The sequence below is a fragment of the Camelina sativa genome, chromosome 15 (genome assembly GCF_000633955.1).
Source record: "Camelina sativa cultivar DH55 chromosome 15, Cs, whole genome shotgun sequence".
Taxonomy (NCBI): domain Eukaryota; kingdom Viridiplantae; phylum Streptophyta; class Magnoliopsida; order Brassicales; family Brassicaceae; genus Camelina; species Camelina sativa.
This window is the reverse complement of record NC_025699.1, coordinates 18699769-18725726: the sequence shown is the minus strand read 5'-3', so window position 1 is coordinate 18725726 and position 25958 is coordinate 18699769. Positions and strand designations below refer to the sequence as shown.

Genomic DNA, 25958 nt, shown 5'->3' with positions numbered 1-25958 from the left:
TTGGTAAAAAAAAAAAAAAAAAAAAGTATATTGATCTGAAACTTCACCTGATCCTTTCCGGCGAAATCATTATCAGGAGTTAAGAAAAGCATACAATGGCACTCCTTCCTGATGAACCAAATGAGATTCAAGATGTAAAACACAAGTATTATCAGAAATAACCGATACCGGATACAAATACTAATCAGCTTTGCTTCCTGAAATAAGCCCTATAAAAATACTAAGGAACTTAAATTGTGGTGTACCAAAATTTGGATAAAAAGGGCCACCTAGGCCAAGAGTTTACAAGAGAGCACAAGTTTTCTTTTAATTGGTTTGGAAACTGTTGCAAACTACATTTGCTAATAAAGAGCATCAGTAACCTCTATGATAAGTGTAACTTCCATTTGCTAATAAAGAGCCTTCTGTTAAATACTAACCCTCTAACAACCACAACGAAGTTTGAGTCAAATCTATACCTTTAAACATATAACCAATCGATGCTTCCCAAGAATTTTATATGCTTAGTTCTAAGTAGATAACAGGACAGAGACACACAAAAACACAATGCCTAATACACAGCCAAGATGAAGATAGTTCATACCTCTCTCTCATTGGAACACAAGGACAATTCCAAAAGCCCTGTCCAACCTCAGCAGCTTTATCATCATAGTGTCTGCATCAACACAAGAACAAAGTATCAGTCTTTTGTAATCCATAACACAGTTTCATTACAAACATTCCAAATTAGAAGCAAAGATTCACCTGCAAGGACAAAGCGGTGCACCATACGAATCTTTATGCTCAGCTAACCCCTGCTCCCAACAAAAAAAAAAAGAAACTCACACAGTTAAGCATCAATAAGTCTCTACAAGTAGAAAGACTCAGCCACCACCTCAATCTCAAGATTCAATACAAAACCCAATAAATAAATAGTTATTATACCTTAATGACTACAGAAGTAACACCTTTATCAACACAGAAGTAAGTCCCAGAGCGACGAGCATATTGCTCCGAGAATTTTCTCATGATCTCTACAGATTTCTCCGAAGGTTCCGCTGCAAAAAAAGCAAAAGCAATTGATTGAATCCCCCCAGAATTCAATCTCAATCACGAAAAGAGAAACAAAGATTTAGGGATTGAAAACACACAAAACTAACATTTGGCTCGGATTACGAAGCGACGAAACGAAGTTCCGGGAGTGACGCCAAGTGGACTCGAAACGAATCCGAAACTACAAGAAGCGGCTTGAAGATTCATGGAGCTTTTATTTTCTTTACTTGGGGTATTCGAAGATCGAAGAAGTTTTCGTGTCTTTGTGTTCTTGAATTTGGGGATTTGTATCTATCAGCTTAAGATCGAATTTTTCAGATATTTTTGTTTGTGTGTTCAATTTCCAGAAACCAATGCTCGCCACTCACACACAGAGACTCTAGACAAAAAAAAAAAAAAATGATACTAAAAGCTTATCCTCAAACCGGAAATAACCGTAACTTGATCATCAAACCGATTGATGCTTGATTTCTTTCTATTTTTAAAGTTTCGGTTAAATTCGGTTTAAATAAATTTAAGTGGAATTACAAATTTTCGATGAATTTGGTTTATTGGATTGTTAATGGAAAAAAAAACCAGAGTTTTGGTTGAGAATTCATCTCAAAAGTCTTTATAAATTTTTTACAAATCTCTGATCTCCCTCCATACCCTTCTCTCATTTAATGAAATATGTTGAGACCAAAATGCTCTTCATTCCTTTCTCAATTCTTTTATTTTATTTTTATTTTTAAAACAAAAATAAAAACCAAAAAAAATTCAGTATCGATTTCTTCTCTTCCTCAATCGCCGTCGTTTTTGCCGGAGCTCTCCACCGCCGGCGATTTTTCATCACAATTTCCATTGCCACCGTTTCTTCACCTTTTTCGAGTTATATAAAGCTTTCCTTCAAAATACAAGTGCATTCTTCAAAATAAAAATAAAATTCTTGATGAACAGGGTTAGATTTTGAATTTTGGAAATTTAGTTCAGATTTTGCTTGAGATGTTTAGCAAATTGGGTATTTTACCATGGGTTATGGGTCGATTGAGCTATTTAGTTGATAAGAAATGAATTTCACTGTTGAATCGTTGTGAATTGTAGAGATTAGAACCCCAAACCATTCAATTTTCAGTTATCGCGACTGGGTAAAATTGATAAAACTAGTAATATTAGTAAATGTAGTATAACTAGTAAAACTCGTAATACATATTAATGTAGTACAACCAGTAAAACTAGTAGTATTACTAATTGAGTTTTTTTAGAATTTTTTTGGCAGGATACAGTGGGAGAGAACGTCAACATACATTTTAATTGTGAATGTCGCATATATAGTATAATGTTCAAGACACATGTGATGAATATAACTTTGTTGATATTAAAAACAAGGATATACAGGAAGCTTGGGTTTGTTGAAAGTCACAGTTGAGCAACATTCAAAGGATGATGAAATTGCACTTAACACCATTGTTTGATTCATGTTTGATCTTTTGGTTTGCACTACTATTTTCTTGGTTATGTCACAACTATCGTAAAACTTATTTTTAAAATCTAGTAATGTTTGATTTTTCTTTCTCTTGATGTGTATATTTGCTCTGTCATAACAAAGTAAAACAGCTATAACAAAAATAAAACAGATAAAACTGGTAAAACTGAATTGAACATCCATAAAATGATTTTAAAGATAACATAATAATGTGTGTACTAGTAAACGTCAAAAGTAATGTTTAAGTGTTTACTAAGAATGAAATTTTTAAAAATATATGAATTTTGGGTTGTTATGTAAGAACCTAAACAAATGTTTCTTTATACTTTTAATGTCACTTTGTAAATAATAACCAAGTTAAGATGACAAAGTTATAGAATTGTAGGTTTTAAACATATGAATGCATAAAAACTCATAATTATATGTTAATAGACTTTAATCAACTGTAAAACTAAAATATATAATTTTAAGAGTAAGTAAAACTAATTAAATGGAAAAAAACCCCAAAAGTAGAACTATTTGCAATTTTGGTAAAACTATTATATTTGGTATAACTATGTGTGAACACTAAGTGTGAACACACATATTGCACACGTGGCAGTACAATTCAGATTTTTTTTTAACTTTTTCTTTCAGCTGCACATGTGGTTTTATTTTTTTTGTATCTGCAACAAACGGTTAATTACATATAAAATACGACTAGTTTTATCTAGTTTTATCTACATAAAAATACATACTAGTTATACCTATATATACTAGTATTACTTAAAACCCAGAAATTCAATTCTGAATAAGATGCAGAACAAACAAATCATGAATCTCTTTGTAACCAAAACGAATGAGTTTTATTTAGTTCTACTTGTTCAACCAAATCCAACTACTTATCATTGAGTCGATGGAGCCACTCACGGTTGGCTTGTACTTCTTCCCGAGTTGGTTCATCGCCGCCGTCATTCTGGATTTTCTTCTTATTGTTGAGTTGTTCATCACTGCCGTTTCTTCTTCCAGAAATTGGTTACAGAGATCACTCGCCGTTGATTTGTTCAACGTATATTTGCTCTGTTCATCGTCGTTGAGTCATTCGGTGTGAACGCTGCTGAAACCATTTTATCTTACTTGTTTTATCTAGTTTTACTAATATTTCAAGATCACACTAGTTTTAACTAGTTATACTAGTTTTACTTAGTTATACTAGTTTTACCCAGAAATTGAAATACAAACATAAACCCAGAATTCACAAATTATAATTCCAAAACTTGTATTTTAGACCCATCTTCCTTATCAATTGAACACCTTAACAAAATACCTATTTGCTCAAGTTTCACAAAATCGATTTTGAGATTGCAGTTTTAATTTCAAAATTTTCTTGATTTATTTTTAGGGATTGGATCGAGTTATGAAAGAGAAAGAATGGAGCCATCGTTTCTTCTTTCCAGGTTGGTTCCAAAGATCACCCGCTGTCGTTGTTCATCGCAGCTACCGTTGAAATCGAAGAAAGTGAAAAGAGTTTGAGAAAAAGAAGAAGACAATGTAATTAAAAAATTTATTTAGTTTAATTTTATATTTTTGTTTTTGTTTGAAATATATTTTTTATATATATTTTGGATTAAATCCAATAGATCTTGAGTGGATGGACTAAACCCAGGTTTTCAATGTAATTGTTTTGTTTTTTCTAGAGTATCATAAGTAAATAGCAGTTTCGGGAATTAAAAATAATTGAAAAAAGAAAACAGTTTTAAAAAAGAGAGTTTTGAAATTGTCAGAATTTTGTTAGGGACTTTTGAGATTTTGACTCAGTTTCCAGTTGATGAATTTTTAGTTCGGTTCAGTTGCCATAAAAATTCTGATTTGGTTCGAGTTTCACTCCAAATTTGGTTCAATATTAATTAATTTGGTCCAATTGCATAAACTGATCATTGACGTGTTTATCCTCAACCCGGAAATTACCGGAATTCGAGCATCGGTTTAACATTTTCTCGAGTGTTATCTACCATCAGACTTTTTTTATCAACATGAATTACTGAATGTAACCAAATTTTCCATAGCGAAATAATTGGATACCTTTGAACTTGAACTTGGTATGAAGTAATTTACAGAGATTTTGACATCTATTGTAACCAAAGAAACAGTTACAAATATAAATTTATTGTTGTGTTGCCAATATATAAGTTTTCTTGCTTCACCGTTTGCTTTATTCCGGTGAGTTTCATTGTAATAAGGAAGCGACTTTGATCCTGAAAACAGTTAAAAAGAGCTATGAGATCAACTGCGAAACAAACATAGTAAAAACTCGAAATTTTCATTGTTTCGGTTCGGTTTCTCAGAGATTACCGATGTTTTTTTTATAAAGGGGTTCACGCATTGTACTTACGACTTGGCGTGAAGGTATTCATCTACAGTGATAGGTTTAGCTCCACCAAACCAATTGATTAGAAATATATTGGTGATCTCGAGTTTGAAGAAGTGGAAATCATGATCCACAGGCCAATCTGCAAAAAACAAAAAACAGATATAACGGACCATCACACAATCATACAATCATCATTGACTCTGTATCTTTAGAGTTGAGAGAAACATTTGATTACCAATCATCTCTGGATGCTTTGTGAATAAAGCTTTTTTGGCTACTTGTGCTTCCTCAGATCCTCCATCCAATAGCAGCAACTGAGACATTACAAGATAAAGACCAAACCATATGTTAAAAACACCATATCATGTTGGTAAGAAAACTCGATTTCTTTGCTGTCATGTACAGGTACTGTACCTTTCCGGTAAGGGTTAGTTTAGAGCAAGTAGGATTCATTGGATCACTTTTACAAGTTCCAACGGGAGATTCACTGATCGCAAGTGAAGCTCTCTGGTCTTTTAGTGCGTTTCTTGCAGTTGGATCAAGCGTTGTTAAGTAAAAGTAAGGTATACCGCTGCCTTTCTCGGGTAATCCATCACTAAATGATACAACATTCCTGCAAAACAGAGACCAAGATTTCAATAATGTCAAGCTCCCATATGTCTTTTGAAGTGTAAAACCACAAACACCGAAAAAAAAGACATTGTGATTTAAATTCATGAAAAAAAAAAAAGATTACCCGAAGGGAGCGCCTTCATGATCAATGGATAGTGTGCTGCAAGAGTAATACAATAACCGAAAAAAGAATTAGTAAATCCACCATTGTTATACTCACAATACCTTAATGATTCATCAACACAAACTCTTCCAACAATCTCTTATACTAATAAGGTTTCCAAAGAATCAATCTTGATGAAGTAAAACTATACCAAACCTCAAAACACCCAACAATTGATAACTGAAGTACTTGACTTTGTATCAAATCTCAATTTCAAAAAGATCAAAGCTTGATGAACCAAATCCATAGCCAATCTCAAGAACCCAACAGCGTTCATCCATATAAATCATCAAAGATCGGATTCAATCTTGTAAAAAAAGCTACAAACTTTATGTAAAATATATCCCATTTATCAATTTCATTTTCAAAAAAGATTCAATCTATTATCAAGAATTGGATTCAATCTGCTAAAATAAGTCCTAAAACTGCTTTTTAATAGGCCACAATACTTGTTTCATCCTAAGAACTTGAGAAACTTGAAAAGTTACCTGAGAACACCCCAGATGTTCTGAGAGACGAGCCAACGAGCACTAGCGGCGTAGTCATGTCTATCAGGCTTGGAGACTGTAAGAATCCGAGCAGAAGAAGAGTGTTGTAGAATTGTCAAGAAGAAGAAGAAGAAGAAGATTGTGGGGAGAAGACGGACTTGAAGTTCCATACTTTTTTTTGTGTAATGATTGAAACGAAATTAACAAAAAAGATGACTAAAGAAAGAAAATTTTGAAGTCAATTTCGTCGTTATATACACCGAGACATGGGTTTTTTTTTTGCCGTTTTAAAACGTTTCATGTTATTCTTATCTCTTTGGATCACTTTGTATCTTCATTTTTATTTATTTATTTTTCTAAAGATTTTATGTGCAAATTTGTCTTCAAGTTTGATACCCTAATTAAAAAGAGATATTGAATTTGATATTTTAAGGATTTGATAAAATTTTAATATTTTAAATTTATTGAAAGATTTAAGTTAGTTTTTAGAAGATTTGATTGTGTTTTAGAGTTTTCTATTCTTTAAAAAAGAAAATAAAATGTGATTATATGAGTTTCTACTCATTCTAGTAAAGTTTAGGTGATTTTAATATATACAAAAGAAAAAAATATTATACCAAAATGTGATTTTATGAGATTCTTGTAAACTTTGGGGCGACTCTATGTCTACATGGAAGCACATCTGGTTTTATGGGAGACAAGCGCTGGAATGGAACCGGAGGGTGAAGTCTCATTGCTTCATAGAAGACACCACATAAATACACTAGTGTTGGATAAGCTTTGAACCTTAAGGTCCAAATTATTCTTACAAAGGACTGTTAAGAATAAGAGAGAAGATAAGCTTAAATAATATTTAGGTTAGGAGTAATCTAAATATTGGTGTTTTCCTAATAGGATTAGGATTTGTGTTTTGATATAAAAAGGCTATGTTGACTTGTGACATAAGCCATGAGATTAAGAGAGAGCTTCTAAGTGTTTAGTTTTGAGAGGAGGTTTTCTAAACATAATAATAAAAGAGAGTGATTCTTTTATAAAGTTCTGTTCTTAAATCTTTTATTTGGTATCAGAGCGAGGTGTGAATCAAATCCAAAGGACCGGATCATTGATTCAACATGAGCGAGCTGGCTACTAATACACGACAAAAGGATGTTGAAAAATCTGTCTCGATTCAATGTCCGCAACTCACATCTTCAAACTACACAGTTTGGTCAATGAAGATGAAGGTTATACTACGGATTCAAAAGGTTTGGGAAACCATTGAACCAGGTTCTACAGATGCAGATAAGAATGATGTTGCAATAGCCTTGTTGTTTCAATCAATTCCTGAATCTCTTATACTGCAAGTTGGAGACCTTGATTCGCCAAAAGCTATTTGGGAATCAATTAAATCGAGAAACATGGGAGCTGACCGTGTTAAGGAAGCTAGATTACATACTTTAATGTCTGATTTTGAAAAACTACGGATGAGTGATTCAGAGAAGGTTGATAGTTTTGCTGGGAAACTAATGGAAATCGCAACACAAGCGACGTCACTCGGACAAGTAATCGATGAGCCTAGGATGGTGAAGAAAATTCTTAACACTGTGCCAAGAAATAAGTTTATTCATCTTGTTGCCTCTCTAGAATAAGTATTGAACCTCAATACTACAAGCCTTCAAGAGATAGTTGGAAGACTTAAAGCTTTTGAGGAGAGGGTACAAGGAGAAGATAAACAAGAAGAAACACAAGGAAAGCTGTTGTTTGCAGAATCCGATCAACAAACTCAGTCTAGCTACCCTCAAAGCTTTAATAACTATCGAGGCAGAGGCCGTGACCGTGGAGGCAGAGGGTACAGAGGACGCGGCAGAGGACGAGGCAGAGGAAGGTATAACAGTCAAGATCGAACTGATTACCACACAAATCAGAACCAAACCCAGGAGAAAAAGGAGAAAACGATAACATGTTTTATATGTGACAAGGTTGGTCACTATGCTTCTTCTTGTCCCGAAAAACTACAGAAGATGCAAGAAGCGAATAAGGTTGAAACAGAGGAGATAGAGAAAGCTGATCAGACTTTGTATTTACACGAGGTTGTGTTTCTCAATGAAGATAAGCTCATCCCGAAAAACTACAGTAAAGAAGAGGGTATGTGGTAATTAGACAATGGAGCGTCTAACCACATGACTGGACATGAGACTTATTTTGCAGAACTCAATAAGAAAATTAAAGGTAAAGTAAAGTTTGGGGATGGATCATGTGTGGAAATAGAAGGCAAAGGATCAATCTTATTTGAAAGCAAGAATGGTGAGCAAGTTCTTGTGACTGATATCTACTTTATCCCTGATTTGAAGAGCAACATCCTCAGCTTAGGACAAGCAACATAGATAGGGTGTGATGTTCAGATGAGACACAATTACCTTACAGTTCACGATCCAAGTGAGAGGCTTCTTGTGAAGGTAATGCGAGTCACGAATAGGTTATACAAGGTAAATCTCAAAATTGGTAGACCAACATCATTACTCACTCGACTTGAAGATAATACGTGGAAGTGGCATGCTCAACTGGGGCATATTAGCTTTAAAACCATCAAAGCTATGCTCCTGCAAAAGATGGTTTACGGTTTAATAGAGGTTAGAGAAGAGAAGATGCTTTGTGAATCATGCTTAGTTGGTAAGCAGACCCGCCAAGTGTTTCCCAAAGCTGCCTTATTCAGAGCCTCACAACCTCTGGAACTGCTTCATGCGGATCTTTGCGGTCCTATATCGCCTGCAACATTAGCAAATAACAGATATGTTTTTGTTATCATTGATGATTTTTCAAGATATATGTGGTCAATCTTGATCAAGGAAAAAAGTGAAGCTTTTGGAAGCTTCAAGGGATTCAAAAGTGTTGTAGAAAAGGACCTTGGGAGAGCCATTAAAACTCTTAGAACAGATAGAGGGGGAGATTTACTTCAAAAGAGTTTAATGATTTTTGCATATCTGCTGGGATAAAGAGAAATTTGACTGCACCTTACACCCCCCAACAAAACGGTGTGGTAGAAAGGAGGAATAGAACGTTAATGGAGATGACTAGGAGCTTACTCAAAGCAATGGAGATTCCGAATTACCTTTGGGGAGAGGGTGTTCGCCATGCTACATACCTGATAAACAGAGTACCAACCAAAGCTCTAAATAACATCACTCCGTATGAAAGCTTGCGAGGAAGGAAGCCTAACGTAGATCATCTAAGAGTGTTCGGATGTATGGCTTATGCGAAGATTGATGGTGCACTTCTTAGAAAACTTGATGATCGATCACAGTCACTAGTTCACCTTGGAATTGAGCCAGGTTCAAAGGCTTATAGGCTGTTTAATCCATCTACTAGAAGGGTAGTGGTAAGCAGAGATGTAGTTTTTAACGAGAAATCTAAATGGCCTTGGAATACGTCAGTTGCAGAGACGGATAGGGAGCCAGGAATGTTTCACATGCGATGGGGAGAGGTGGAGGATGCTGGAGAAGGACCTGTTGTCACAAATAATGATTTTGATAATCATGAAGAAGATGAAACAGAGAGTGTATCATCGCAAGAAAACAACAGTGACAATGAAATAATTGTTACTCAGAACTCGCAACAATAGGAACAGCAACAGCCTCTACGAAGAACATCTCGTCAAACCAAAAAACCGAAGCATTTAGAGGACTATGTGCTTTTGTCGACGATTGAAAGTGAAATACTCCTGTTCCTGATCAACGATGAGCCATGTTCTTACAAGGAAGCTAAAGGCAAAACAGTTTGGAGGATTGCTTGCAAAGAAGAGATTGATTCGATTAATAAAAACAAGACGTGGACTCTCGTTGACAAACCAAGAAACGTGAAGGTGATAGGACTCAAGTGGGTTTTTAAAATCAAAAGAAATGCAGACGGCTCTATTAGTAAGCACAAGGCAAGATTAGTTGCAAAAGGCTATGTTCAAGAAAGTGGGATTGACTTTAGAGAAGCTTTCGCACCAGTAGCTCATATAGAGAATATACGACTCCTAATTGCCTTGGCTGCATCAGATGGATGGGAGATACATCACTTAGATGTAAAAACTGCATTTTTACATGATGAGCTAAAAGAAGAAGTGTACGTTGATCAGCCAGAAGGATTCGAGATCAAAGGGGAGGAACACAAGGTTTACAAGTTATCTAAAGCCTTGTACGGCTTAAGACAAGCTCCACGAGCCTGGAACACAAAATTGGATCAAATTTTGAAAGAGATGGGTTTCAAGAGGTGTGTTAAGGAGACTTCTGTTTATCGAAAATCAAAGGATGGTAATCTGCTTCTAGTTGCTGTCTATGTGGATGATCTACTCGTGACAGGCAACAATCTTAAAGCAATAAAAGAGTTCAAGGAAGGTATGTCTGCAAAATTTGAAATGACTGATCTCGGTAAGCTAACTTACTACCTAGGCATTGAAGTGAGTCAGGAAGAAGATGGGATCACTATCAAACAAGAGGGTTATGCAAGAAGAATCTTAAAGGAAGCAGGTTTAGAGAGCTGTAACTCGACTTTGATTCCAATGGAATTCGGACTGCAGGTTTCCAAAGCTCTCGAAGAAGCAGAGATAGAACCAACTCGATATCGAAGGAATGTTGGTTGTTTGAGATACTTGTTGCATACACGTCCTGATCTAGCGTTTGCAGTAGGGATAACAAGTAGATATATGCAAAGTCCTCGCAAGTCACATGGTGAAGTTATGAAACAGATAATGAGATATCTACGCGGAACAGTTTCATATGGCTTGAAGTACAAACGTGGTGGCTTAAAAGAAATCATAGGTTACAGTGACAGTCGTCACAACATTGATCAAGATGATGGAAGGAGCACAACAGGTCACTTGTTTCTCTTTGGGGACACACCAATCACCTAGTGTTCGCAGAAGCAGGACACAGTCGCAATGTCATCATGCGAGGCCGAGTTTATGGCTGCAACAGAAGGAGCAAAGCAAGCAATTTGGCTCCGAGATCTCTTGAGTGAAATTACAGGTTGGAAAAGCAAGCAAATCATGTTGTATGTCGACAACAAGGCAGCTATTGCTCTCGCAAGGAACCCTGTTTTTCACGGCAAGAGTAAACACATTCACAAGAGGTTTCACTTTATTCGTGAATGTGTTGAGAGGGAGTTAATCTACGTTGATCACATCCCTGGAGTTGATCAGAAGGCGGATGCATTGACCAAGGCATTAGCGAGAGTACAGTTTCTGGAAATGAGAAGACTGCTAGGAGTTCAAGACATTGCAAAGTGTAATTCAAAGCTTAAAGGGGAGATTGTTGGATAAGCTTTGAACCTTAAGGCCCAAGTTATTCTTACAAAAGACTGTTAAGAATAAGAGAGAAGATAAGCTCAAATAATATTTAGGAGTAATCTAAATATTGGTGTTTTCCTAATAGGATTAGGATTTTTGTTTTGATATAAAAAGGCTATGTTGAGTTATGACATAAGCCATGAGATTAAGAGAGAGCTTCTAAGTGTTTAGTTTTGAGAGGAGATTTTCTAAACATAATAATAAAAGAGAGTGATTCTTTTATAAAGTTCTGTTCTTAAATCTTTTAACTAGTTTGTTCAAGAACTTCATGGAATCATAATTAAGACAGCCTCTCGGGGTCACAGGTGGTTCTTGGTCGATTTATTTTGATCTCTTGGTGAATGTTAGTGACAACATGAGGGTTTTGGGACAAACTCCAACATAACGGAGTGAGCGTAGAAGTAGTGGTATCCCTCCCGACTAGAATGAAATTGCTAACATGTGTCTCTAAGAATTTTCTCATCATTATGGTACTTCAAGTACATGGTTGCATCCAGCTTCATTTGGGAGGTCAAAAGATCCTCACCTTTCTCCACTAGAATTCTCTTTTGATCTTATATCTTTTCTCTTATCTAATATAAACTTTTTACAGGTTCAATATATAGTGGCGTTAGCTTCATACAACTTCTTTTCTTATCCAAATCCAACTCATCTTTGGAGCTTCCACAAGAACTTTGGTTTAATAGGCATAATCCCTTCTCCTGTCTACCAAAAAATAAAAAATAATCCTTTCTCCTAACATCTGGGCAAAACATCTAATCCCAAAATATATACAACTTGGCATGCTCGGTTTGGTATTTTTATGTCATTATTTTATACGGTCGGGTCTAATCATCCAATTACCCCAAAACAATCCCCTATATATTAATAGAGAAGCACACTTTTAAGAAAACTAATGTGTCGTCGCCAGAGAGCTCGCTGCAACTTTTAGCAAAATACCCTTAAATTTTTTACTTAATTACATTAACATGCTATTATATTTTCAAAAAAAATAAATTAACTGAATAATAATTAGATATATCATCATTTCTCACACAAATTTAAATATCACATATTAAAACTACTTAAATAATTACATTTTATTTTATGGTAAAATTTCACTAAAATTTACTTACAAATATATACAAGTCAAAAGTTCTATTGATTTTAAGAAATTAATATAAGTAAAATATTCTAAAAAGGCTATAAAACATATCAATTAATATAAAGTTAACTAAAATAAAGAATATATAACTTATTAGCAAAATCATATAAAAACAATATGTTATTTTTTATGTTAGTATTATTACCATAATAATTTAAATAACAAGCTTCCAATAGTTTTTAAAATGGATTATAAAAAGAAGTATATTAGCCTTGAATTATCTCCAACTCATTAAAAGAAACTTAATTCCCAATAAACATAGATTTATATATATTCATAAATAAATATACAAATGACAACAAATTAGGGGATATCATGATGTGTGATTATTTATATATATCAAAGTATGTAAACTAATTAATCTCAACATTTAGTGTGATTTTCATTAAAAACGGAAATATTGATAACCGAATAGGAATATACGTTCTAATTGTATTAATCTATGTGCTATTAAAAAGGAATGAGACAATAACTCTTAACATGAGAAATAAACTTAGTACCCAAAAAAAAATCATAATATATTTAAAATGAGTGATTATTAGATTATGCAAAATTGTTATAGTTACTCAATTAACCATAAATATAAATATGTTTTTAAAGCACACAAAAAGATAGATTGCTATAAATTGTAACATTTTATAAATTTCTTCTTTACCACTTTCACATATTTCACGGGTGAAATGTATTCTTACACAAATACGTTGATTTTGGAATTTCATTAATTTTTCATAATGGTTTTTTTGGTAATAATCTGTCATTTATAGAAAATATTAAAAACCCGACTAACTCAAAAGATTTAAATAGTCTAATCAAAAAATAAATCAATAAATTAGATTATCTTTAGAAAATATAGTTTAGAATCCGATTGTTACTAACATATAATAAAATTAAATAATTAAACTACCGATTAATTTAGTATATGTTGTTATGATTACATAAGAAACATGAAAATTGTTATGATTATAAAATAAAATATAAGAGATATGAATTTGATTTTTAAACCACACAAAAGACATGTTGCAATAAATAGTAACATTTTATCAATATTTTTCTACCATAAAACCTCTTACATATTCAAAGATTTCACGGATGAACATTTTTATACGAAAAAATACAGCTTTGAATAAATAAATAGAAAACTTTAGTTATATATTATGTTTGATACAAACATATATTGGTTCTAGAATAATAATGTTATTTAAATTGATTTACCCCGCACATAGTGCGGATTGTTACCTAGTATGTATTAAAAACTCACTTTTCAATATTTATAATTATGGATCCCATCACCATGTCTCAACATATTTTAGTAATACATAATCATTTTGACTAATCACATAACCGAAAAAACATATTTTTGTAATACATAATCATTTTGACTCGTTACATAACCGAAAAAAATGTATTTGAGAATTGATGAAAAATATTTGGACAATAAATGTTTATAAGTTACCTTTTAGTCTATGTTTACTAAAAGATAAATCTTTGGGTGCAAATTATTATTTAAAACCGAATAAATTGAAAATATTAGGTTGAATAAAATTAGGTTGAATATCATTAAATCCATTCATCTCTAAGAAAGTGAATGAACAAGTTGAATAATTTTGCTGTATAATTAGTTTATTTTTTTAACCTCTTTAATGCAAATGGTGAAAATTGGTTGAATATTTTTTCAACCTCTTTTTGCATCCATTTTATTAACTAGGGATCTGTCTGGGCAATGACCGATTTATACTTGAGAGTTGATGGTTTAAAGTTAATTAATTTAGTTGTAAGTTTTTAGAAAACATTTTTACACTTAAAGGTAAATGTAATGTTCTATTTTTAAAATATAATATTTACTACCAAGTTTTTTTTGGCTGGAATCTAGAACCAAATTTATTCAAATTTTATTCACAAGAATATCCCAGAAACAAAATTAAACCAAATTAAAGAGCAACTTTTAGTTTTATCTAGTTAACACTTGAAAGCTGTGTAGATTTAAGTTTTTAAACCAAATTTGATTTCATTCCATGTAATCCAATTTTCCCTTTGATTATCTTGATACTCATTAAATGCCTATCAAGATAATGAAAAATACTTAAGGGGGTGTATTCAATTTGACATTTTAAGTGATTTGTGTGAAATTTACAAATTCTATGTTATTCAATCATTGATTTTAAAAAGTCTATTAAAATCCACTGTTATTGAACTGATGATTTAAAAATCTACTTTAAAATCCATTAAAACCCTTTGTTATTGAACTGATGATTTAAAAATCTACTTTAAAATCCATTAAAACCCTTTGTTATTGAACTGATGATTTAAAAATCTACTTTAAAATCCATTAAAACCCTTTGTTATTGAACTGATGATTTAAAAATCTACTTTAAAATCCATTAAAACCCTTTGTTATTGAACTGATGATTTAAAAATCTACTTTAAAATCCATTAAAACCCTTTGTTATTGAACTGATGATTTAAAAATCTACTTTAAAATCCATTAAAACCCTTTGTTATTGAACTGATGATTTAAAAATCTACTTTAAAATCCATTAAAACCCTTTGTTATTGAACTGATGATTTAAAAATCTACTTTAAAATCCATTAAAACCCTTTGTTATTGAACTGATGATTTAAAAATCTACTTTAAAATCCATTAAAACCCTTTGTTATTGAACTGATGATTTAAAAATCTACTTTAAAATCCATTAAAACCCTTTGTTATTGAACTGATGATTTAAAAATCTACTTTAAAATCCATTAAAACCCTTTGTTATTGAACTGATGATTTAAAAATCTACTTTAAAATCCATTAAAACCCTTTGTTATTGAACTGATGATTTAAAAATCTACTTTAAAATCCATTAAAACCCTTTGTTATTGAACTGATGATTTAAAAATCTACTTTAAAATCCATTAAAACCCTTTGTTATTGAACTGATGATTTAAAAATCTACTTTAAAATCCATTAAAACCCTTTGTTATTGAACTGATGATTTAAAAATCTACTTTAAAATCCATTAAAACCCTTTGTTATTGAACTGATGATTTAAAAATCTACTTTAAAATCCATTAAAACCCTTTGTTATTGAACTGATGATTTAAAAATCTACTTTAAAATCCATTAAAACCCTTTGTTATTGAACTGATGATTTAAAAATCTACTTTAAAATCCATTAAAACCCTTTGTTATTGAACTGATGATTTAAAAATCTACTTTAAAATCCATTAAAACCCTTTGTTATTGAACTGATGATTTAAAAATCTACTTTAAAATCCATTAAAACCCTTTGTTATTGAACTGATGATTTAAAAATCTACTTTAAAATCCACTGTTATTCAAAACAGTTTTGTGGATTAGGATTTTAATAATTTTTAGGATTCTGGAGGATTTGTTTAGTTAAAAATACAGAAATCCAAATCTCATGGTTTTAGGTGGGATTTGAAAGAATTTTACAGAAAATCATATGAACTTCCCTAAAATCTATCAAAATTCTAAATTTCCTAAATCCCATCAAATTCTCCAAAATCATGGTTTGAATACACCCCCCTTATATTCACCCCTAGGGGTGAACTCTTTTATTCACTTTTTCTTTTTCAACCAATCAAAATCTTTTATATAATATTTCATTGAAAAGAATAAATCAAAATTCAATTAAAAAGCAAAAAAAAAGTTGAGAAAACAAATTACTGTATGTATACTTTTAATGAATGAAAGTTGAATGTTAGCTTGGTTTAGATTTTATAATTAAACGAAGTTATATATCGGTTTAGGTTTATAAATGAGAATTAGGGTCTAGATTTTACAATTAGAACGAAATTATGAATCGGTTTGTCGGTTTGGGTTTATAATAAATGAGGTGATTAGGGTTTAGATTTTACAATTAGAATGAAATTGTATATCAGTTTGGGTTTACAAATGAGGTTATTTATGTTCAGATTTTACAATTAACTAAAATGAAATTATCTTTCAGTTTGGTTTATAAAAAAGTGGTTTAGATTTTAACTTTACAATGATGTATACAGATTTTGTTTTTTTATTTTATAAGAACGTGAGTAAAGACCCTTATTGTCCCAATATAATTTGAGTTTTAAAAATTTATATCTTTATTTTGTCAAAGATCTGGATTTCAAATATATCATATCTCTTGGATATATAAACACATGGATGTGTAACATGTGTTCACATTCAAACATTAAGAAAAGAAAAACGAACACATGTAAAATGTGTGATCCTTCAGAATGAATGATATAATTAAGAAATTACACGCTTAATTAGAGCAGAGAAACTATAAGAAAGCTATCAAGCCTAACGTGTAGTGATTATTTCGATTTTCGAATATGATAATAATTGACCTCTAATTACGGAAACCACTATTACAGCCACATGCAAAAGGTCCGGTAATAATCCGTTTCCACTTGAAACGTGACTTTTATAAAATAAATTAATAAAGCCCAATGAAAAAAGAAAAAAAAATTGCTAAACTGAAAACGACATGATAATTTTAGCAAAATCTATACTACTATTAAAGCAGAATTACTCACTAGACTTAAAATGGACGATGACTTGGTTTTGGTAAGTTTTTCATTAAAAATGATTAGAGAATCACAAAATTTAATCTAATTAACCTATAGTTTCGTTTTTGACAAATGACCATTATATCCTCGATCGATCACTTAAAAAATTATGGGTCAGGACGCGGATCCTAAAATATCCGACAACAGAAGGAAAAAAACCCGCGGATCTGTTTGTACTCCAGATTAATCTTTTTCGGATCCAGTATATTATTTCATTCAAGATTAGTTATTTAAGATCCCAAACAGAATTATTTCTTATAGGCAAACACTCTGATTTCATTTTCCTTTAAGATATTTAAATGAAAACCATAAATTTTAATTACCAAAAATTTGGATATTTCCTTAATTACCGAGATTCGATCTTAACAAATAATCTTTAAAAAGGAATATTTTGTGATTCTAAGAACCATAATAGTATCCTAAATAAAGCATAAATCAGGATAATCTTTCCATATCTTTGTTCCCAAAATTATCTCGATCTTCAATGCTAATTAAACAAATCAAACAACATTCAATATTTTAAGATTATAGAAACTAGAATATCTTAATTACATCTTCGATTTAGATTATATGGAAACTGGAAATCATATAATTAATAGCAAATGGAAACCAATATTGCATATTCTTAATCATTGATATATTACTCGCATATTCCATATATTGCTAATCACTCACCTACAACCCTAGGATCTCCTTATAGGTCTATAAATATTGCTCATTCAACATAGCTCATAACACCAAAAAACCGAAACACACAAGCATAAAATTTTAATTTTAATCATTTTTGTTTTTTGNTCCAGTATATTATTTCATTCAAGATTAGTTATTTAAGATCCCAAACAGAATTATTTCTTATAGGCAAACACTCTGATTTCATTTTCCTTTAAGATATTTAAATGAAAACCATAAATTTTAATTACCAAAAATTTGGATATTTCCTTAATTACCGAGATTCGATCTTAACAAATAATCTTTAAAAAGGAATATTTTGTGATTCTAAGAACCATAATAGTATCCTAAATAAAGCATAAATCAGGATAATCTTTCCATATCTTTGTTCCCAAAATTATCTCGATCTTCAATGCTAATTAAACAAATCAAACAACATTCAATATTTTAAGATTATAGAAACTAGAATATCTTAATTACATCTTCGATTTAGATTATATGGAAACTGGAAATCATATAATTAATAGCAAATGGAAACCAATATTGCATATTCTTAATCATTGATATATTACTCGCATATTCCATATATTGCTAATCACTCACCTACAACCCTAGGATCTCCTTATAGGTCTATAAATATTGCTCATTCAACATAGCTCATAACACCAAAAAACCGAAACACACAAGCATAAAATTTTAATTTTAATCATTTTTGTTTTTTGTTTTTACTTTTCTAATACGTTCGCTCAAACTATGTTTTGATTGTAAGGATTATTTATTTCATTAATTAAGTTATTGATTTACGCTATACTTTCCTATATCCAAACTACATTCTTATATACTATGAGTTATTTTATTCAACGACAATCAATTTTTTGTTTTTTTCCAGCACCAATCAGTTTACATTTATGAAATTTAGAGTTTTATACAACTTATGCAATGAAAATTGGTTATTAACCATTGCATCCCTAGCTTGATCAAAATTATTGAGCTATTACGGCTGATTTTGTTGTGTATTACCGGCCACCTATCAAGCAAATGCATTTTACTACAAAACTACTATCCAATATTGCAGTGTATCTGTTTCCGTGAAAAGCTACATTCTACAAACTAATTTATTAGGATTTCTAATTTACTGTATAACTCGAAATATATAAATAAACACTATATAAACAAAAAAATAAATCAAAATAAAAAACTAGATTACAAAAATACAAATTACAAAAAAGTAACTAACAAAATATATAATCCGTGCTGTATCACGGGGTATCACTTAGTATATATATATATACGAATGGATCGATTTTAAACTTTGACTCTGCAGTTATTAAAAGTAATAGCTACTTACGTACAAGTTATGTAACTTGTTTTACAAGAAATAAATTACGCTTTTGAAACAGTAATTTGTTTCGCAAGAAATAAAAGATTCTCCCGAAAAGAAAAAGTTCTAGATCTGTGCTTTATTAATAGGCTGCGTTTTTCTTCTCTGAGACTCTGAGTCTCAGTAGTGTCTCACCACACAACCACCATGAACTCTTGCTCCTTCACTATTTTCATCTTTGCCGCCGTTATCTCTATCAGTTGTTTAACTTCAACTAGAGCTGCCACGTGCCATCCCGATGACGAAACGGGTCTTTTAGCTTTCAAAGCCGGTATAACCCGAGATCCTTTGGGCATTCTCAGCACTTGGAAGAAAGGAACTGAATGCTGCTCCTGGATGGGTGTCATTTGCATCACCGGGGATCGCGTCACCGAACTGCGAATATACGGAGGTGGCGGAGGCTCTCTCTGGGGAAATATCTCAATGACGTTGGCAAGACTTGAGCACCTCGAGTCAGTTTCCTTCACCTATCTCAAGATCACTGGATCTTTTCCTCAATTCCTTTTCAAATTACCAAACCTAAACCTAATTCGCATCTCTCATACTCATCTCTCTGGTCCCCTTCCTGCCAATATCGGCGCGCTAAGCCAAGTTGAAGATGTAGCTCTGGATAACAATAGGTTCACTGGTCCGATCCCGAGTTCGATATCAAAATTGACTCGGTTAACTTGGCTCGATCTAGGCGCCAACCGCCTCTCAGGAACCATTCCAAATATTTTCAAATCTATGACGAAGCTTCTTGGTCTGGATCTCTCCCGCAACAAATTCTTTGGAAAACTTCCTACGTCGATTGCATCGCTTGCACCAACTGTCACGTTCCTTGATCTGAGCCAGAACAATCTTTCAGGGGCAATTCCTAACTATTTATCGAAATTTGGAGAGCTCTCCACATTGGATCTCTCGAGGAATCGGTTCTCAGGGGCCGTGCCGATTAGTTTCGCAAATATGACTAGTATTTTCCATCTCAAACTCTCCCACAATCTTCTGACCGGTAGATTCCCTGCCATGAAGTTCGTCGACGGCATTGGCTCTCTAGATCTCTCCTACAACCAATATCATTTCGAAATGATTCCAGAATGGGTAACATTGTCACCTGAAATATACAATTTGAAGCTTGCTAAATGTGGAATCAAGATGAGGTTCGAAGATTGGAAGCCAGTGAGAACCGAATCTATGCATTACGTCGACTTTTCAGAAAATGATATCTCAGGGAGTCCAGCAAGTTTCCTGAACCACGCAGCAGCTTTGTTGGAGTTCAAGATGTCAGGAAACAAACTTCGGTTTGACTTTGGGAAGGTAAAGTTCACCAAGTCGTTGAGAAGCTTGGATCTGTCAAGAAACTTGATATATGGAAAGGTGCCCGTTTCGGTGGCTGGGCTGCAAACACTCAACTTGAGTCAAAACCATCTTTGTGGAAAGCTTCCAGCTACAAAGTTCTTGGCCAGCGTCTTTGGCGGCAACGATTGTTTATGCGGTTCTCCACTTTCTCCTTGTAAAGCTTAATTAATGAGCAATAAATAATACTATCTTATATATGGATTTACAATTACACATATAGGTCCAAATAAGATTTGTAATAATTAAAATAAAACAGTTTGAAGACATTACATGACCACAGCAAGCTCCTCTTACTTCCTTAGCCTCTCATATCTCCACTCACATGAACTCCAAAAAACTTGAAAAAACTTACAGGAAAACTTCTAACTCTTTGGGGAATGGAAAGCGGCTAAAACAAGACAAGGGCGTTGAGTTTTTCCTTAAATACACTAACCAAACCCAAAAACAATCAAATCGGCGATTTAAAACTAAACTGGCTGACCATAAATTGTTGGTGTCAACCGACAGTGTTATAACCTGGTTCTTGACCTAAAATCGGCCTCAATGGACGTTTGAAAAATTCATCCGACATGTCTCGGCCAAAGAGAAAGAGAATGTCGAGAAGGAGGAATGGTGAAAGAAAAATTTGTGTTTGTCAAGAGGAATGATTAAGGCGAGCTTTTCTCTCTTCTCTCACACGACATGGACACAGCCCTAACATGCCATTATGTGCCTTGGTAGCCTTTTTCTTACGGTTATTTTTAACCGGCGGCTCTGGTAGTAACAAGATCTCCTAGGGGACTTCAGGTTTCTCAAGTTCTCAGCTTTTGAGATTATTACGAGCTTAGGTCCTCACTCATTGTTGATATCTTCTTTATTATATAGACAGAGATAACCCATAAGACCATAAGGTATCGTTTACACGTCCAGAAGAGTAGAAAAAGTTTCATTTCCGTTAATCAATTTGGAAAGTGGTAACAGTATATCACTTGGAGCACAATTTCTTTAAGGACAATGTGAAAGCAAGAAGACAAGGATCTTGATACAAAAGACAAAACTAGTTCTAGTCAAACACATGAAAAGGTTTCTTCTACTTTTTTAACAAATACATTCCATCTCTAAACTCTAGTTTCTCTTCGGAAACCAAACCAGAAAGAAAGCTCTGAAGCTGTTGCAGTGACTTGTCATAAGAAGGGTCAGCCACACAAAACATCTACAAGGAAGAAAAAAAAAAAAAACAGAGCAATGATCAATGATCAAGACAACAATGTTGTAGGATCAGTTAGGTTGATATATCAGATTGTACCTTAAGAGTGTTATGGATTCGTTCTAATGCCATGGTACCAAAGTTTGTGAGCATTCCCATGATGAATTTCTGAAACATGGTTGATAATTTGTTTAGGATTTATAATATTTCTGGAGAATGAAGAGGTTTCCTAAGAATTTTACATACCTCGTATATGGTCATTTCTTTGCGAAGTTGATCTTCCACAGAGGCAATCGATGTTTCACTCTCTTCATCGCCTGTTAGAAGCTCCTCGCCTTCGTTCTTTCCGGAATCAGTTATGGATTCAACAAGTGTTAACACGTTGGAAGTTGAGTCTACTCCTGTAGATTCTCTCAGAACTCCCTAAGTGCAGGAAAGTTGCAAATAAGCTTTTTTTCTACACGAGTGGTTTAAAGCAAGAGACTACAATTACATTATATACCTTGCTTATCCAAAAGTTTACTCTTCGGGTTAATACATCAACGGGTACCCCAATGACTGCAGCAAGATCTTTAGAGGTCCAACTGAAAAAATTACGTGATTTCAATTAAACATTTTGAAGAGGTTATATCTGTATTGATCGATTCTTGTAATTTAACCTTTTCTTTTCTTGAAATTGCATTATAATGGCTGCATGTGTGGGGGAGACCGTGAACTGCATAGTTCTGTCTTCAAATTGCAACTCCAACTGAATCCATCAAAGCCATTTCAGAGAGGTATCTGATTTATCCAATAATCCAAAACATGAATCGTTCACTTAAGTGTTTATGCTAGATGTACCTTGACAGTGCCAAGATTTTTCTTCCAAAGTAGTTTACGAGGGGTCTTGATTTCATGATACCGATTGGCATAATCTGATAGAAGCTTGTCAATAGGTCCTGGTAGCTCTAGAGGTTCATCCTGAAATTCCACTTTTAATTCAGTAAATGGAAGCTATCACAATAATCTATACGCCTCATGTGTGTATGACATGATGGATGAAAAATCAGAGGGAAGAATATATGAATACCTGAATTGGTGGCCAGAAGTTTGTTGAAAGTATTGTCGAGGTAAGAGTATCAACAAATAGCTCACTCTCTCTTAACTCGGTGCCTAAACAGAAGCAATGGACACATATACTAAGTAATAGAATCAGACAAGTATCCACCTTGCACGAGTAAACAATTCAGAAATATAACAACCTGTTTGGGATGCCTTTTTAATGTTGGTGTTCACTCTCTTAGAATCAATTAAGTCGTTCAGCATTATCTCGCATCTTTGCATACTGGCTTCTCCAAAATGTATCTATTGGCATAATCAGAGAAGGTAAAGTTAGATTCAACACTATAGAAAGAATCCAATAGTTTGGTAAAGTCGAACTTAAGAGTGTTAAAATGGAGCTTGCCTTGAGAAGTTCCACAGTGCGTATCTCAGTGTCGATGTCATAATCAGTCTTGTTAAGAAGCTTTTCCGCAAGCATAACACGATATTCATTTACTAATTGCTCTTTTGATCCTATTATATCAACAAGCATTCCAAGTATGTCTACCTTCCTCTGACTGAGGCTACCTTTTAAAGGATCAGCCTCGACAGGGTCCGGTTCCCACCTGAGAGGACAAAGCACATTAAAAGGTGTCAGACAAATAAATCCAATGCGATTATAATCAAGAATATATACAACAGGAAGGATACCGGGAAGCATTGATCCAGGCTTGCTTATCATCAGTGTGAAAATCATCGTCAAAACCGGTATCCTCTTGGTTTTCTTCATCCCTCATTAATTCTTCAAGAAGACTATCCCCAGGATTACCGGAACCATTAGCATTCCCTCCACTTCCATCAGTAAGCATAGTAACAATACATTTAATGGTGTCTTTCCTCCCCCGTAAATAGTCTCTAATTGGTTCACCCACTGCTTCCAGAAATACACCAGCTGGGTCTATTGCTCGAAGGGCTTTAATAGTCGATACATACTGATGCAATATATCATTGGTTGATGCACCAGCAGTGAGCAAACGATATTTCAGCGAAGAAATAAAAGATTCAACTAGCTTAGAATGTTGTCCAGTATATTCAAGACACTGTTTTAAGTCTTCAATGGAAGGAGAACTGTTGCAGCACCAAAAAATCCATCAGAGATGCAAGATAATTCGACTTGTTGCAATATTTGAATTGAGTCTCGAGTGAGATATGTGGGGAGAAAAAAAAGTAAAAATACCTCTCAGGATAATCAACAATGATCTCAAATAATTTGGCTATCCTTAAATCTTGCAGTGTCTCATACGCAAAATACTCTAGCCGTAGTTTCCACCTAACAATTCCTTCGGAAGGAGTCACCACTCTGGAAAAGCTAGGAGATGGGCAACAAGCCAGAGGGGACGTGAGGTCAGAAGATGCGGTACCATAACTTACAGAATCACCAAGATAAGAAAGAAGTGCATTAAGGAACTGTAGAGGGACAGTCTGAAAAGAGACATTAAAAGATCAGGTATCTCAAAATTACCAAACTAATCTGATGGTGCAGTGAGAATCTCACCAGCAAAACCTACCTGAATCCATTCTTTGATTGATTCCAAAACAGACGTCCTGTAATCATCACCAGCCAGATCATGGACTTTCGCCTGCCGTATAACATTGCCAAACAGAGTACAAGTTATTCGTATGTATAGTCACTACCTATACCATGTTATAACTCTTAGTGAGGGAGATAAAGTCTCTGATGCATAAACATACCTTAAGAAGCAAAAAGATGGCAGAAGCATAAGCATTTTCAGCCATAGATGTAAAGCCAATGCTTCTAAGGTCACGGACCACCTTCCCAATGTTCTTTACCAACTTGTCATGTCCCAAACGTTTTCCTTGGGCATAGCCTTCATCAACATCCATTTCTCCATTTTTATATCTCAACTTCTCGTCCAAATCCATGCAATCATCCTCTCGTTCTTCAATACTATCTCCATCCACGATTGCACTTAACTCCTCCAGCCTTTCCTTAAAATACCAGTGGAGTATTTCTAAGAACATAATAAAGAGAGGAACAATATGAGAGTAATGATTGAACAAGTGGCAAACATATAAAACAAACTTCCAAGCAATGAAATCAGAAAATAACATTGATAGTTACGAAGGAACACACTACTGACTCATTGGTTGTGTAAATCAAACTAAAATACAAAATCAACAAAGAACAAGCTATCAAAGATGGACATACCAGGAAAATGTTGTGGAAGAGTTGTCATTAGAGTAGAAGACAACATTGACTGGAATCTCAAAAAAAGATGAACTCTTTCTGTATCTGAGTTCTGTCTATCCTCTGATGACTGTTGTTTAAACGACTGCAAAGCATGAACCAATATGGACAGACACTTCTCATGATACTGCTTCTCAATAGAAATTTCTTCCAAAGCCTTGCATAACACAACCTGAATCTCCTCTCCATAATTCTGCCCCAAAAGTATCCATTTTTAGTCAAAACTAGAAGTGAATAGCAAACAAAGCATCAACGAAGCGTGTATATGTATGTATCTTCTTACAGTAAGTTTCTTCTCACTATAAGCATCAAAATGATGCCAAAAACTCGATGCACCTCCCTTCTCAAAAGCTTGCTGAAACAAGAAAAAAATGTCCCCGCAGAAACCACCAAATAAGAGAACAAACATACTTCCCAAACAGATCAGTTACCTAAGTAGGAACAAGCTAATAATAATATACCTCGAGTGATCTGAGGAAGTGGTCACGAACAAGAGAATCAAGCCCGTACTTGCAGAGACAATACACATGAGACAAAAACTCATCTTCAACTCCTGTGCCGGCAATGAGAGACTCCACAGTGGTGAAAAAACCATCGTAGCTTTCAGTAATCTCCTGAATTGCATCGTCTGAGAGAGTTTCCAAAATCTCTAAATTGCAATCAGATGAACCCAAAGCTTCCATCTTTTTTTTTTTTCACTTCAAAACTTCCTAAAAGCCTAATTCCTTCTTGCCCAGACCCAGAGACTTCACCGTGTTGTAATTCACTGACTAAGAAGATAAAAATCAGAAACTCAATTCACTTCACTAGGCGTTCTTGACTTCGGCGGTGGTGATGGTTGGGTTGTATCTCCTCGCTGTCGTCACCGGATTGAGGGTAGAGCCGACTGTAATTCATCCTTTTTAGTTTAGGTTGTACCGGTTAAACCGGGTTTGGCTGATTCTGATTTTGTAAATCACCCCATGATTCCCGGTTA

The 25958-nt window shown here is 33.7% G+C and overlaps 4 protein-coding genes across 5 annotated transcripts in view; 1 reads left to right on the top strand and 3 right to left on the bottom strand.

The window, feature by feature from the left end:
- LOC104747147 (ferredoxin-thioredoxin reductase catalytic chain, chloroplastic) overlaps nt 1–1399 on the bottom strand; it is a 2115-nt gene extending 716 nt beyond the window's left edge. The window contains exons 1-5 of the mRNA XM_010468723.2: nt 1140–1399; nt 925–1037; nt 745–794; nt 584–655; nt 48–108 (exon numbers count right to left, since the gene is read on the bottom strand). Coding sequence (XP_010467025.1) covers nt 48–108; nt 584–655; nt 745–794; nt 925–1037; nt 1140–1239 — 396 coding nt within the window. The 5' untranslated portion in view covers nt 1240–1399. The remainder of the gene's footprint in view (nt 1–47; nt 109–583; nt 656–744; nt 795–924; nt 1038–1139) is intronic.
- On the bottom strand, nt 4522–6357 carry LOC104747146 (protein CREG1). Of its 2 annotated transcripts, none has more exons than XM_010468722.2 (6): nt 6108–6357; nt 5581–5616; nt 5259–5457; nt 5080–5158; nt 4826–4983; nt 4522–4728 (listed from the first exon to the last, which is right to left on the bottom strand). In XM_010468722.2, the coding sequence occupies exons 1-5, from the start codon at nt 6275–6277 to the stop codon at nt 4862–4864; spliced, it is 606 nt and encodes a 201-aa protein (XP_010467024.1). In that variant the 5' UTR covers nt 6278–6357; the 3' UTR covers nt 4522–4728; nt 4826–4861. The 2 variants fall into 2 exon arrangements, with proteins under 2 accessions (XP_010467024.1, XP_010467023.1); XM_010468721.2 differs by having other exon boundaries at nt 4537–4728; nt 4866–4983.
- Nucleotides 19307–20707, top strand: LOC104747144 (probable LRR receptor-like serine/threonine-protein kinase At4g36180). Its single transcript, XM_010468720.2, has one exon. It carries the CDS (start codon nt 19317–19319, stop codon nt 20670–20672), a length of 1356 nt encoding a protein of 451 aa, XP_010467022.1. The 5' UTR covers nt 19307–19316; the 3' UTR covers nt 20673–20707.
- LOC104747143 (anaphase-promoting complex subunit 2) lies at nt 21418–25856 on the bottom strand. The gene is made up of 16 exons (XM_010468719.2): nt 25444–25856; nt 25266–25337; nt 24944–25175; nt 24466–24746; nt 24282–24353; nt 23951–24195; nt 23425–23841; nt 23138–23339; nt 22935–23037; nt 22763–22845; nt 22534–22653; nt 22353–22441; nt 22196–22277; nt 21940–22116; nt 21793–21861; nt 21418–21699 (listed from the first exon to the last, which is right to left on the bottom strand). Exons 1-16 carry the CDS (start codon nt 25663–25665, stop codon nt 21577–21579), a joined length of 2589 nt encoding a protein of 862 aa, XP_010467021.1. The 5' UTR covers nt 25666–25856; the 3' UTR covers nt 21418–21576.

What these genes read in the sequence shown, in the direction of transcription:
- LOC104747144 (XM_010468720.2), top strand. Translation starts at nt 19,317, where the DNA reads ATGAACTCTTGCTCCTTCACTATTTTCATCTTTGCCGCCGTTATCTCT.
- LOC104747146 (XM_010468721.2), bottom strand. Translation starts at nt 6,277, where the DNA reads ATGGAACTTCAAGTCCGTCTTCTCCCCACAATCTTCTTCTTCTTCTTC. An exon ending in AACATCTGGGGTGTTCTCAG is followed by an intron (nt 5,617 to 6,107) that starts GTAACTTTTCAA and finishes TTACTCTTGCAG; the next exon opens with CACACTATCCATTGATCATG. An exon ending in CATGAAGGCGCTCCCTTCGG is followed by an intron (nt 5,458 to 5,580) that starts GTAATCTTTTTT and finishes TCTGTTTTGCAG; the next exon opens with GAATGTTGTATCATTTAGTG.
- LOC104747143 (XM_010468719.2), bottom strand. Translation starts at nt 25,665, where the DNA reads ATGGAAGCTTTGGGTTCATCTGATTGCAATTTAGAGATTTTGGAAACT. An exon ending in ACTTCCTCAGATCACTCGAG is followed by an intron (nt 25,338 to 25,443) that starts GTATATTATTAT and finishes TTCTTGTTTCAG; the next exon opens with CAAGCTTTTGAGAAGGGAGG. An exon ending in TAAAAAGGCATCCCAAACAG is followed by an intron (nt 22,846 to 22,934) that starts GTTGTTATATTT and finishes GCTTCTGTTTAG; the next exon opens with GCACCGAGTTAAGAGAGAGT.